This window comes from Phodopus roborovskii, unplaced genomic scaffold, assembly GCF_943737965.1.
Source record: "Phodopus roborovskii unplaced genomic scaffold, PHOROB, whole genome shotgun sequence".
NCBI lineage: Eukaryota > Metazoa > Chordata > Mammalia > Rodentia > Cricetidae > Phodopus > Phodopus roborovskii.
In genome coordinates, this window is record NW_026126433.1 from 22,598,301 (window position 1) to 22,611,571 (window position 13,271).

Here is a 13,271-nt window from a genome sequence, read left to right on the forward strand (position 1 = left end):
GGAAGAAGTTATGGCAGAAGAAAGTACTGATGGAGAGGTAGAAACTCAAGTTTATAATCAGGATTCTCAAGATTCCATTGGAGAAGTGAGTAAAAACATTAAAAAAAAGTACTAAATAAGTTGAATTTAATAGAGTTGACTTTGATCTTTTGAAATACTATTTGGATTTTTAAATTTATTTTGTGTTTTGAGGCAGGTTTTCACTATGGCAGACAGTCCTGCTGCTTCAGCCTTCAAAGAGCTGGAATTACAGGCATATGCTGCCATATCTGGCAACTTGCACTTTAAAACTTGTCTTTAGTTTTGTTTGTTGAATTTTTTTTTAGTTGTTGTTGAAGATAAGGCTCTCTGTAGCTCTCTGGCTATCATAGAACTAGCTCTATAGACCATGCTGGCCTCAAACTCAGGGGTCTTCCTGCCTCTGGCTCCCAAGTGCTGGGATTAAAGAAGTTTGCCACCTCATCCAGCAAAATTGGTCTTCTATATTTAATGAGATCTAGAACCAGTGCAATTTCTATATTGTTTTGCTTCTGTACACAAACTAACACATGAGAATGCTTTTTTGTTCATGTGCAATAAAGAGTTTTCCAAGCAAGATGTTATTTCCAGTAAGTATTGCTGTACCATTAGATCCTGCCTAACTCCATCTATTAGAAACTGTGTGCCTAAGTGTGCTTTTTTTAACTCCTAATTGCTATACTTGTGAGAAAATTACATTTTAAGGATTGTAAGGTGTCTAAACTCTTGCATTCAGGAGGAAAATCCATGTAATTAATATTAACACAGTAATCCTTCACTTATTGCTACTGTTAAAGAAATTTAAATTTTTAACGTAGTTATTAGGACAGTCCTAATTTATAAGTAAGAACTAATGCTAAGGTAAGTTGTAGAGCCAGGTTCATACAGATTTGGGACTTGGGAATTGAACCCATGCTGTAGCTCCCATGTGTCTTCTTAAACTTGAAAGAGTACTTTCTCAATGAACTTTCAGGATCATGTTACTGTGAAATTAAATACAAGTTTAGTTTATGAGATGCATTAATGTTCTAAGTTAATTTTATCATTTTTCTCTGATTTAATAATGTAAAACCATGCCTATGTTACACGTACTATATAATACTGTAGATGGCATCTCATGTATTTTGGACAGTCATATCTAAAGAAATTAGAAATATGAAATAAAGTATAGGTTTCTATCTTGTTGCCAGCTGTAGTTAAATCTACCTTAGATCTCCTGTGAAGTTGTTTCTTAAAAATGTCAAATTATTTTGACTCAAGCCTACCATTAACTTCTCATTAAGTATTGCTTTTTTTTTTTTTTTTTTTTTTTACATAAGTAACTCACTTTGGGAACACTTTTAATTGTACTATAACTTATTCACTTTTTCTCCAATATGGTTGGTACATGTGATTTTTCATGACTTTCTTTAGTTCATAGATGTTATTGGTTTATATGAAAAATAGACTTTTACAGAGTGCTTAAGTCAATGGGAACATTTTTATTAAATGTAAGAATTTTTTGTTAAATACAGGTTTATTTTGATAAGGATCAGAGTGTGGAAAATAATTGAGCAAAGTATTACTTTAGTATCTGATATTTACTGAGTATCCCTTATTGCCAACAGCATTTCATACAGGCCTTGGAGTATTTGTCTAGAGACCAGCTGAGAGCATCACTTTGGATCATTGTCTTGTCACTCCTTAATGCCAATTGTGTTTCTTCATGTGTAGACTGAGGCCGTAATTCTTACAAAGAATGATGTGCTAAGTACTTTGAGTGCCTTGGCTTGCTTACTGAGCAGAGTCCTCCCTAGTTCTCATCCTGCTCATTTTGGGAGGATGGTCTGAGAAATAAGCTGCTCTTCAGAGTGCAGAGCTTTGCTCTGTGCCAGTCTTGACAACATTTAGAGTGATGTAACTGCTTATTATTACTTTGTATCACTCTCCCAATCTCTTTCCTTTCTTTAGCCCCTCCCAAGTCTCCTCCCTCTAACTCTGTGTGCCCCTTCCACTCTCAAATTGATAGTCTCTTTTTCTCCAGTTACCATTATTTCACGTATGCATGTACAAATATATAAATACAACCTGAGCCCCATTGTGTGTGTGTGTGTGTGTGTGTGTGTGTGTGTGTGTGTGTGTGTGTGTGTGTGTGTATTGGACAACCAGTTGTGGGCTTATCCTGGGATAGGCTAATTCTCCCTCTCTCAGCAGTCATCGAGTACCTGTAGTTTCTTGTCCAATATGTGTGACCCCCATGAGATGTTTTTTATTTATTTAGTTATTTATTGCTATATATGTCTGCTCCACAATTCTCTCCCACTCTACCCTCCATTTCCTTCAAGTGTGATGCCAGTGCTCAAAAGCTTCAGGGTTTGAGTTTTCAAGTTGGGGATAGTCAACTTATTTGTTTATTGCAGTGTTTCAAGGAATTATCAGTGTGATTGGAAGTAGTTTTTTTGTTGTTGTTGTTGGTTTTGTTTGTTTATTTTGGTTTTTGTTGCTACTGCTGTTTTTAAAACAAAAGAAATATCCAGTTTGTGTCCAGATTATTTCTAGCTTGGGTAAAACCCCTTTCTAACTTTTAAAGGGAGTCACACAGGGCGATTATACACCTATGGAAGACAGTGAAGAAACATCACAATCTCTACAAATCGATCTTGGACCACTTCAATCAGATCAGCAAACCACTTCTTCCCAGGATGGTCAAGGCAAAGGAGATGATGTAATTGTAATTGATAGTGATGATGAAGATGATGATGAAGAAAATGATGGAGAACATGAAGTGAGTTTAGCATAGAAAACTCCAGTGTTCGTCAGCTGCCCTTCTGCTCTCATTTTCAGTGCAGTGTACATTTTGACCTTGAGTGCTGGTGTCAGTCACAGAGCTTTAAGCCCTTGGTGATTCTAATATCAACTAGTGAGTTCTCATTCCCAGTCAGTTTCAATCAGTTGATGTTATTAAAAATAATCAAAGAACCCTTGATTGATAATCTACTTTTAAACTTTATTTAACTTGCTTTGGGGGGAATTACTTTGTTACTTACTGGAGGTAGGATTTGGTGCATAGCCCAGGACTTCTAAGAACTCCCTAAAATTCTTCTGCTTTGGTCTCCTGAGTGCTGGGGTTATAGAAACACATGGCCTGCCCAGCTTGTTTGTTTTGTAAACAGTTGCTGTACCATTTAGAATTTGTTTCAGATTTCATCTTCAGTCTTAGTTAAATATTAATGGCTATATGGTTCTCATGATATGTGCTGTTGTTTCTGGAAATAAAAAGAAATAGGAGTTGGTAGTTGTTTTGTTTGTTTTTCCTTTTCATACCCTGTACCTATTTCCAAAGTAATTAGGTTTTCACTCATAGCAGGTGAGTTTTAGGTTAATTTGATTATTTTTATTATTATTTTGGAATTTTTTATTGATGATTTCTTTAGATTCTTTTGTTAGTAAAGCATGTTATTAAATCTAGTGTGGTTTGATTTTCTTCTTTAATTCTACTCATGTTTGGATATAAATAATGTGAACCACTTGACACTTGGCAGACTATTAACTTTTGCGCAATCTTAGTTTTTTTTCCTCCTTGCTGTGAAACTACTCTTGAAACACTTCTATATCCTAATCAGTAATAAGTCATTTAAAGGCAGTGTTAGGATGTGCAAAGTAAGTAGGCCTACATTTTATTCACACTTGAACTTTTTCTTCTAGGATTATGAAGAAGATGAAGATGATGATGATGATGATGAAGATGACACGGGGATGGGAGATGAGGGTGAAGATAGTAATGAAGGAACTGGTAGTGCAGATGGTAATGATGGATATGAAGCTGATGATGCTGAGGTAACTGGTTAGAATTGTGACTGTTTCCTTAAAAGCTGTGCTTAGAAAGCTTGCTGTTTTCCTGTGATAGAGAAAAGCTTCTGTTACCAGGATAATAAAAGTCTTTATACCGTTGGAGTTTTGTTTGTTTGGCTTGCTTGGTTTGGTTTTCCTCTGGTTTGTTTGCTTATAATCATTTGGTGTGGCTTTCTCCTTAAGCTTTCATTTGATTTGCTTCAGTCATTACATTTTGTTCTTAGGGTGGTGATGGGACTGATCCAGGTACAGAAACAGAAGAAAGTATGGGTGGAGCAGAAAGTAATCAGAGAGCTGCTGATTCTCAAAACAGTGGTAAGATCATTAGTTTTTTAATAGAATATTCCTGGTAATAGTTTCCAAGCTAGAATTGTACTTTAGATGTAATAAAACTCAAATAAATTGGTAATAGAATAGAGTCTTAATAATAGAAACTTAACAGTTTTCTACTCTCATGACATGTACTGTTAGTTATCATTATATACTATTTGTCTATCTCATAATCAAACATCTTGGAATCTCTAATATAGCACAGAGCCGTTTTGTCACTGCTACCTTTTTACTGCCAGGTATAATTAAATTAGGGATGGGTAGCTAGTGTGAAGACAGCAAGGACTGATACCCTGTCTGAAATCCTTCAAGAAAAAAACATATTAGAGATTAAGGCCATGTAACTTCTTAGTGTGGGCCTGGTTTCCAAACTGAAATTTTTCTTCCTTAGGTGAAGGAAGTACAAGTGCAGCAGAATCATCTTTCTCTCAGGAGGTTGCTCGAGAACAGCAGCCCACATCAGCATCTGAGAGACAGACCCCTCGAGCACCCCAGTCACCAAGGCGCCCCCCACATCCTCTTCCCCCACGCCTAACCATTCACGCTCCACCCCAGGAATTGGGACCACCAGTTCAGGTATTAAAAAAAGACAACTTCTGAAAAGGGCATCTTTTAAAATGAAGAACTCACACTCCCTTCTTCCCTCCCTTCTTCTTCCCTCCCTCCTGGTGTTACATGAATTTTCAATGTTTCGGCATGCTGTAAGATTTTAAACAAACTAATCACCACTTTCTTTAAAATGTAGCAGTTTACATTCACAAATGAATTGACATTTGGAAACATGGCTTGCTAAAGTTGTTTTGTGTATATGCATATATAATATATAAGTTACTACAGCCGAAGGAAATAAATTTCTGGTTGCTTTAACAGGCTTAAATCTTCTTTCTTAGATTTTAAGTAATATGATAAACATTTTGCCAGCTTATTAACATTTGTTTTGAACATTTAATTCTTCCTGTAAGGTGTGGAGATTTTTAAAATTAATATTCTATTTAACTTTTTTCACATTTATACTTAAATATTTCCACCTAATTAATTAATAACCCTGTATCTTGAACATGGAATAGGTTTGGCAGTGTCAGAAGCTCTTACACAATATGGCAGGGAACACACAAAGCTTCCATTTAACTAGTCTGAGTTTTAATCCTGACATGGAGAATATATTGAGAACCATTACATATAAATCATACTGAGAGTAGTAGAAATCAGGCTCATGCCTTTAATCCCAGTGCTCAGGAGGCAGAGGCATGTGATTTCTTTGAGTTCTAGGATAGCCAGGGCTACACAGAGAATCCCTGTCTCAAAAAAAAAAAAAAGGTAATGAAAATTCATATTTGAAAATACAAAGTCTAAAGGGATCATTTGTGGGTGTCACAAAACATTCAGTCTGTCAATTAGAGATTGTCTTAGCTGTGAAGTAATGAGCCAGTTGCTATATAAGCTATGGTGAAAACCCTCATTTATTAATACTTAACCAATGAGACAGGAAGTAAGTGTATATACATGTTCAAATTAAATATTATCAGTGTGCCTTTTGGTTCATAAATATCTTTGTTAATATAATTTAAAATGTATCACTGATATTTGTAACAGATAAATGGTAGCTATTTAGAAATGTCCTGTTAGTTACAAATCTTCTACAATTAGTTATTTCATTGCCAGATTAATAAACTATGTTTTTGGTGTTTGTTTTATTGGCTAATTCTTTAAAGCAAATGTAATTCCTTCTCTAACACAGAGAATTCAGATGACCCGGAGGCAGTCTGTAGGGCGTGGACTTCAGTTGACTCCAGGAATAGGTGGTATGGTTAGTATCTAGCCATCATGTGTGCATTTAATCCACATGTACATGGTTAGCCTGTTAAGGCCTGAATTCTGTATTTGTTTCAGCAACAACACTTCTTTGATGATGAAGACAGAACAGTTCCCAGTACCCCAACTCTTGTGGTGCCACATCGCACTGATGGGTTTGCTGAAGCTATTCAGTAAGTTGAAGTGGGAATGTTGGTGACTCATCAGTTGCTTTCTTTTTACCTCATAAATTGGTTGTTTTGACATGTTATTTGTAGAGTCCTACCCTACTGTCCACTAATCTGCATGTGGACTAGGAGGATCATGAGAAAGTAGTGTTGAGCAAGTTTCTATGGGGTGACTAAAATACATCTTCTAGGAAGAAAACATGACATTTCTTATGAATGTGGGTTCTGCAGTCAGTGCTTGTGTTTGAGGCCTGTCTCTAGGGCTTCCTCCCAAAAGCAGGTCCCTTGCTGTCCCTTCTTCCAGATAATCTAATCTTACTATTAATATTTCAGTTTGTGCTTACATGTTTACATACTACCTGACACACAGTAAATGCAGTATGGGTGCTGGTAGAGGTGTTTGTCATTATGGTGGTCATGATAGTATATTGTGAAAACTTAGGATATAGTAACCAGCTGTCACCTGACTGTCTAGGAGAGAGACAGTGTAAGTGATCTTTGTTATACAAGTGAAATAATTATTCCAACAATGAATAAGGGAGGACATCAATTGAATCTTAAAATTCCTAATGGTTGCTTATCATTTTTGTGCATTATTTAACCCTTGTAACTATGAGGATAGATGTTGTTGTTGCCTATGAATGAGCACTACCATGGTACATTCCACTCCACAGACCCCATTGTCACTAACTTAAGCCCCAGTTCTCCAGCATGAACCTATTATGAAGAACTCTGGAGTTAAATAGTAATGAACCTCTTGAGATTTGGAGTTAAATAAAAGCCTGAAAATTAGAATCATAGTACAGGACTGCTCCAGAATCTTAGAGCAGGCCTGGAAAGATAGCTCAGCAGTTAAGAACACTGGCTGCTCTTCCAGAGGTCCTGAGTTCAGTTACCACCAACCACATGGTGGCTCACAACATCTGTAGTAAGATCTGGTGCCCTCTCCTGACATACAGGCATACATATAGGAGGAACCACTGTATACAAAATAAATAAATCTTTAAAAAAAAAAAAAAAAAAAGATTCTTTGAAAACCAACCTGAAGGAAAAGGTTTAGCTAAAATGACGCTTTTGAGTAAAAATGAAACTTGACTGAGATAATGTATGATGCATAAGCACATATAATTATAGGTAACTAAGAAAAGAGAGGGAAAGAAATGAGGCTGTGTTTTATGTTCTGAGTAGGCAATGGGATACATGATTATTGTTGTTAGGATACAGGGAGAAAGCAATCTAGTCATCTAATGCTAGGATTTTTCTAAATCTTAAGAGCTAGATTTTGAACCTACAATAGTCCAGAAATTTATATTACTAAGCAATGAAAACTTAAATCAGAAACAAAAAAACTTGCTTGTTTGTTTGCTTGCTTCTTGTTGCATATGTCTGTTTCAGACCAGTTCAAAAAAATCAACATAGTTTAGGGAAGCTAAATGTTAAATAAATCACAAATTGTTCATATTACTAAATTCAATGACAGTATTTTAAAAGAAATCCTTTCTGGCATAATTTTCATTTTTTCCCTGCTTATTGATGGTTTTTCTTTGTTTCCTTTCATGGTTTAAACAGATAGTATTAAATTTCCCATCAAATTAATTTTTGTCCATTTAGTTCCCCACAGGTTGCTGGTGTTCCTAGATTCCGGTTTGGGCCACCTGAAGACATGCCACAGACAAGTTCCAGTCACTCTGATCTTGGCCAGCTTGCTTCTCAAGGAGGTAAAATAACCAAATAAGCTGGAGATTTCGTAAATGCATGAATTGAGTAGAAGTTAGTATGCTGTGACTTTTTTTTAAGTTGTTATAATACAGTCCCTGTCCTAATTTATAAAGCCACCACCAGTATGGCCGTATTAAGCATTGTCTTTTCTAATCTTATCATCAAAGTTCTAACCTAAAGGGTGGTTTTTATATTTGTATATTATCTTAATTACTGTTCCATCGCTGTAATGAAACACCATAACCAAGGCAACTTATAAAAACAAGGATTTATTTGGGGGCTTGCTTATAGTTTCAGAGGGTTTGTCCATTATCATCATGGCAGGGAGCATGATGGCAGACATGGGTGGAGTCGGAACAGTAGCTGAGAGCTTTACCTCCTGATCCACAAGCGGGGAGAGAGACAGACACTGGGTTTGCACGGGCTTTTGAAACCTCAGAGCCCACCCCCCCAGTGACACACCTCCTCACAAAGCTATATACTTCCAACAAGGCTACACCTCCTAATGGTTCTAAACAATTCAGCTAACTAGAGACCAAGAATTCAGACATGTGAGCCTTCGGGAGCCATTCTCATTTCAAACCACCACATACATCTTCAAAGATATGTTGAACCAATAAATATACTAAGAATTACCAGCTGATTTAGGTTTAGGAGTACAGTGTAATTTTGTTTACAACATGACACCTGTGGCATACTATATAAATGTATGGCTAATTATTAGATTGTCCTTATTAACATTTGTTTTAAAAATAAAGTATGGGATATAAAACTAAATAACCCCAAAAGTATATGATACCTGTATATTGTGTATGATTTGTATAATTAATTACTATTTAGTCTACTTGTGACATTTGGCATATTTCTGGGAAACTTAAGTTTCACTAGCAGAAAGAATTAGTAAAGAGACATTTTTGCTAATTATATGGGGTATTTTAATTAGTGTTAAAGAGTTTAAAAGAAATGTTGAATATATGTATTGAGCTTGATTTTTGCTTGATGGAGCTAAATTATGAGCTTCAAGAAAATTGTACACTTTGTGCTAATTCTTTTCCATGGCATCTTCATGTTCTCTAGTCATCTGTTGATACAATTGTTTCTAGGTTTGGGGATGTATGAAACGCCCCTCTTTCTGGCTCATGAGGAAGAGTCTGGCGGCCGTAGTGTTCCCACTACACCTCTCCAAGTAGCAGCCCCAGGTTGGTGCCAGACAAATGAGGACATTTTATTTTATTTGGTGATATAGAACCCTATTGAACCTATTGTGGCTCAAAATTAATGAACCACAAAAGTAAATGTGTTTATTCTCTTTCTTTCTAAGTGACCGTGTTTACTGAGAGTACCACATCTGATGCTTCAGAACATGCCTCCCAGTCTGTTCCAATGGTGACAACATCCACAGGCACTTTATCCACGACAAATGAGTCAGCAACAGGTGATGATGGAGATGAAGTATTTGTGGAGACAGAGTCTGAAGGGTATGTATGATTTTATTGTATGTTTTTTGTATGTTGTCATAAGTGTTTGCTTTAGCAAGCAAATATGTCTGTGTCTGTTCTCAGTGGTACCCTACTCTGTGGATAAGCCAAAGCCTATGTTTGGAAAAGTTACCTTCCATTCAGAATCTAACCAGCATCAGAATTTAGGGTTACTATGAGAGCATTATTTGAAAAGATTTTTTTCATTCTAAGGAAACAAATAAAGGAGCCCATAAAGAGTTAAGTTTCAAATTGGAATCTAATTCTTGTAAAATTGGAAGTTTGTACTGTTTATTGGTCAGAAACACTGCTGCTAGAGCATAGGTTTTCTGCTTAGAGCTCAAGGACTCCATTTTCCTTCACAATACTTTATAAGCCAGGTCTACTGGGTATAAGCAAGTCTGTTTGTATTCTTTAACACTGAGAATACTAGCTGTTACTAATTCTATAGATATTTTCAGGTCACTTTATATTTTTCCTTCTAACCTACTTTCCATTGTAGAAATTAAGTTTAGAGCATTTTAACAATAATTTTCTTAGGCTGTTCTACTGGTAGCCAGCTCAGGTGAGATTTGAAACCTTAGCTTCAGCCCTGTACTATTTACATCTCCCCATTTTGAAACCTCGGGTCTTAGGTGAGTTGTTACCAGTAACTCCACTAATGTTTGCAGATAATAAAAGAGGAAAGATTAGAACAGATTTGGGGTTTTTAAACTACCTACCCTCATGTGCTTCTTTAAAGGGGGGGGGGGGGAAGAAATATAGCCAGGAGCCAAATATTCTTATACCCATAGCTTCTTATTCATGGTAACTTGCTAATTTGCTGTTACTAGTTGGGACAGTTATGAATAACTCTTGCCTTCCTAGAATATTGTTTGGGAGTTTATCAAACTCTAATGAAGAAGAAGGGCTGCTGAAACAGTGGAAAACAAAAAGTAAAATTGGAGGATATCTGGAGTCTGCACCGGCACCCGCACCCCCTGCTCTGCCTCCCAAAAAAAAAAAAAAACAAAAAAAAAACTTAACAGTCTATAGCAGAGTCTAATTTTTAGTTAAAAATAGAACTCTGAAGCTGCTTACAAAATAAATCAAAATTAATTTGGGATACATTCTAAAATCAGTTTTACGTAATCTAATCCACATATATTTTCTTAGTATTAGTTCAGAGGCGGGCCTAGAAATTGATAGCCAGCAGGAAGAGGAGCCTGTGCAAGCATCTGATGAATCCGATCTCCCCTCAACCAGCCAGGACCCTCCTTCCAGCTCTTCTGTGGGTAAGGACTGTGCCCATGCAGCCTGCATTCATCTCCCTCCCTTGTCTGCAGAGATGCTTATCAGGGACACATCTCTCAAATACACATTCCTGACTTATAAACACATTGCTTAATTTTATCATTAAAAGGAATTTACATTATCATCACAGGGATATTCTGGCATTGATAATCAGAAACATGGAGGTGGTAGATCCATACCAGAAGTGGTTCACTTATATTTCATCCAGATAACTGTCAGCACAGGTCCTATAAAATGTTTGGGACTCTTAACTGTGCTACTTACATTCTGGTTTCTTCTTAGATAATATGAATTGTTCACCTGTCTGAAGGTGCTACTTGAATGGGAGGGAGGTGTGGTACTGGGAAGAAATCAGAGGAGTGTTTCCCCAGCTCTCCTGTTGGAAACAGAGCAGCTTTGATCTGGAGGGTTGGGAGGTGAACTCCATTTACTTCAAAACCATGTTTGAAATTTACTAATGCAAAGAGTTGTCTTCAGGTTTTGTTCTTTTATTTGTTTTTTTTTTTTTTTTTGTTTGTTTGTTTGTTTTTTTAAACTTCGGAAAGATTATTTCTTTCCTATAATAAGTTACTTCTATGGGCTTTTTGTTGTTGCTTTTTAATAATGGCATATTTTGAGTATTAACTGTTTTGGGCTATTCTCAAGCCTTTTATATAGATTATTTGGTTCTCACAACAACCTAATTTTGTAGGGATCCATTCCCATATATTAAGTATGAGGACTAAAGCATAGAAAGGGCAAATTACTTCACAAGGTCACATAGCTAATAAGCTATAGGCCAACATGCAAGTTTGGCTCTAGAAACTACATTCAGTAAAATTTCATACCAGGCTTTTTAATCTTAGAATGCATAAGGCAATTCACCTTCAGTTTTGAGGAAATGACATGGAATACTCTATCATCCACTCTCAGCATTATTATTTTCATTTATGATTGTTATTCTGAAATTTCTATAGAACAGTCAGATGTTGTGACAGACTTGCTTTACTGTATTTTACAGTCACAGAATTTTGCTGTCCCCAAATCTCTTATTATCTCTCTTAGTTGCTTTTCTGACATTTCAGCCAATTGGCTTACATCTCTAGATTCAGCACCTGTATTCATATTTCATCAGCTAACCACTTTACATATTCACATTTCATACTGAATCATATAATCAGAATTTCAAATAATATATGTAAATTGTAACTCAGCTTTATGCACAGAAGGATCAGAAGTTTTAAGTTTATTAGTCCTGTTCATGTTCTCTGAGAATTGTCCTTCCTCAATAGTAGAAGTAATTCTAGCTCTTGCGTGAGAAAATGTGGTTTTTTGTTAGTAGAAAATAGAGTGCCCTTACACTGATTTCGTTCTCTATCTGACTGGGTACTCATTCAACAAATTTGAATGTCTAACATAGCAGAGAATTTTACAGAAAGTGTTGTCAAGAAACTGACATTTGGAAAGGGATCAAAGCCAATGGGTTGTGTCTGAGACATTACAAGTCAGCAAGGAGGTTTGTGGCTGGAGCAGAGTGAGGACGGAGACTAGGAAGCATATGAGAGGAGTGATGAAGGAAAAATCAGGTCAATCTTCATATTTGTTATGATTCTCATAGGAATAGAATACAATTGAAATTCTTCACATAGATTAATGACATGATGCTGCAGTCAGTTTGACCATGGTATATAAAGAGATTAAATTTTAATAATGAATAGAAACAGCTGAATTTGGAAGGTGTTGAAATACACAATAATGACAATGACTTGGACTATGTGGTTGTGGTGAGTTTGTTTAAATTTGAGCTGGCAAGATTTGCAAATGATTCGATTTATGGTATTAGATAAAACTACAAGTCAAATGCGTTAAATGTGTTATAATATTCTGCCTTCTCTGGGGCCTGATTCTTTTTTACCATAATATTCCCTTGCCCCTGGAACTATGTGTATACCTGAGTAGTTGCCTTAAATAAAAACCTCCTAAATTAGTTGAGTGGTTGAATAAGTAACTTCTAATGTTTTTCTTCAGATAGATTTTGTTGTTGTTTTTTGTTTGGGGGGGGTTTGGGGTTTTTGTTTGTTTGTTTTTTTTTTTTTTTGGTTGTGTTTTGTTTTGGTCTTGGGTTTTTTGTTTTAGTCTGGTTTGGTTTTTTGGTTGTTTATTTTTATTGTAGCATTTGTGTGTTTGTGTGATTGTTTAGTTCCCTTCCCTCTTAAGCAAACTTGAATATTGAAAACAACAGGCACATGTGAATTTGTCTGTGTTGATCTAGTATTGCAGCTGCTTTGTTGGCTAACTTTCTTTCCTTACATCTTAATGCCTTCTTTAGATACTAGCAGTAGTCAGCCAAAGCCTTTCAGACGAGTAAGACTTCAGACAACATTGAGACAAGGTGTTCGTGGTCGCCAGTTTAACAGACAGAGAGGTAAGTTTCTGACATACTGATTTCTTGGTATGTAGGATAATAATATGTGCAGAAGTTTCTAAAGTAAATTGTAAGAATTGATTGATTCATAATTACATGTTGGTAATGTGATACTTAACAACCAGAAAGCTTCTTTTAGGCAGTTTGTCTTAGCTACAAAATGAATGTGTTTTTACATACAATTGGTATCTTTTAACTGGATCCAAAGAAAGCTTCAGA

The 13,271-nt window shown here is 36.0% G+C and overlaps 1 protein-coding gene across 1 annotated transcript in view; it reads left to right on the forward strand.

Annotated features, from left to right (window-relative positions):
- Tpr (translocated promoter region, nuclear basket protein) overlaps positions 1-13,271 on the forward strand; it is a 56,425-nt gene that overhangs the window by 42,847 nt on the left and 307 nt on the right. The window contains exons 40-51 of the mRNA XM_051185943.1: positions 2-85; positions 2,588-2,782; positions 3,703-3,834; positions 4,074-4,164; positions 4,571-4,755; positions 5,918-5,986; positions 6,070-6,164; positions 7,770-7,876; positions 8,981-9,076; positions 9,199-9,355; positions 10,511-10,629; positions 12,957-13,052. Coding sequence (XP_051041900.1) covers positions 2-85; positions 2,588-2,782; positions 3,703-3,834; positions 4,074-4,164; positions 4,571-4,755; positions 5,918-5,986; positions 6,070-6,164; positions 7,770-7,876; positions 8,981-9,076; positions 9,199-9,355; positions 10,511-10,629; positions 12,957-13,052 — 1,426 coding nt within the window. The remainder of the gene's footprint in view (position 1; positions 86-2,587; positions 2,783-3,702; positions 3,835-4,073; positions 4,165-4,570; positions 4,756-5,917; positions 5,987-6,069; positions 6,165-7,769; positions 7,877-8,980; positions 9,077-9,198; positions 9,356-10,510; positions 10,630-12,956; positions 13,053-13,271) is intronic.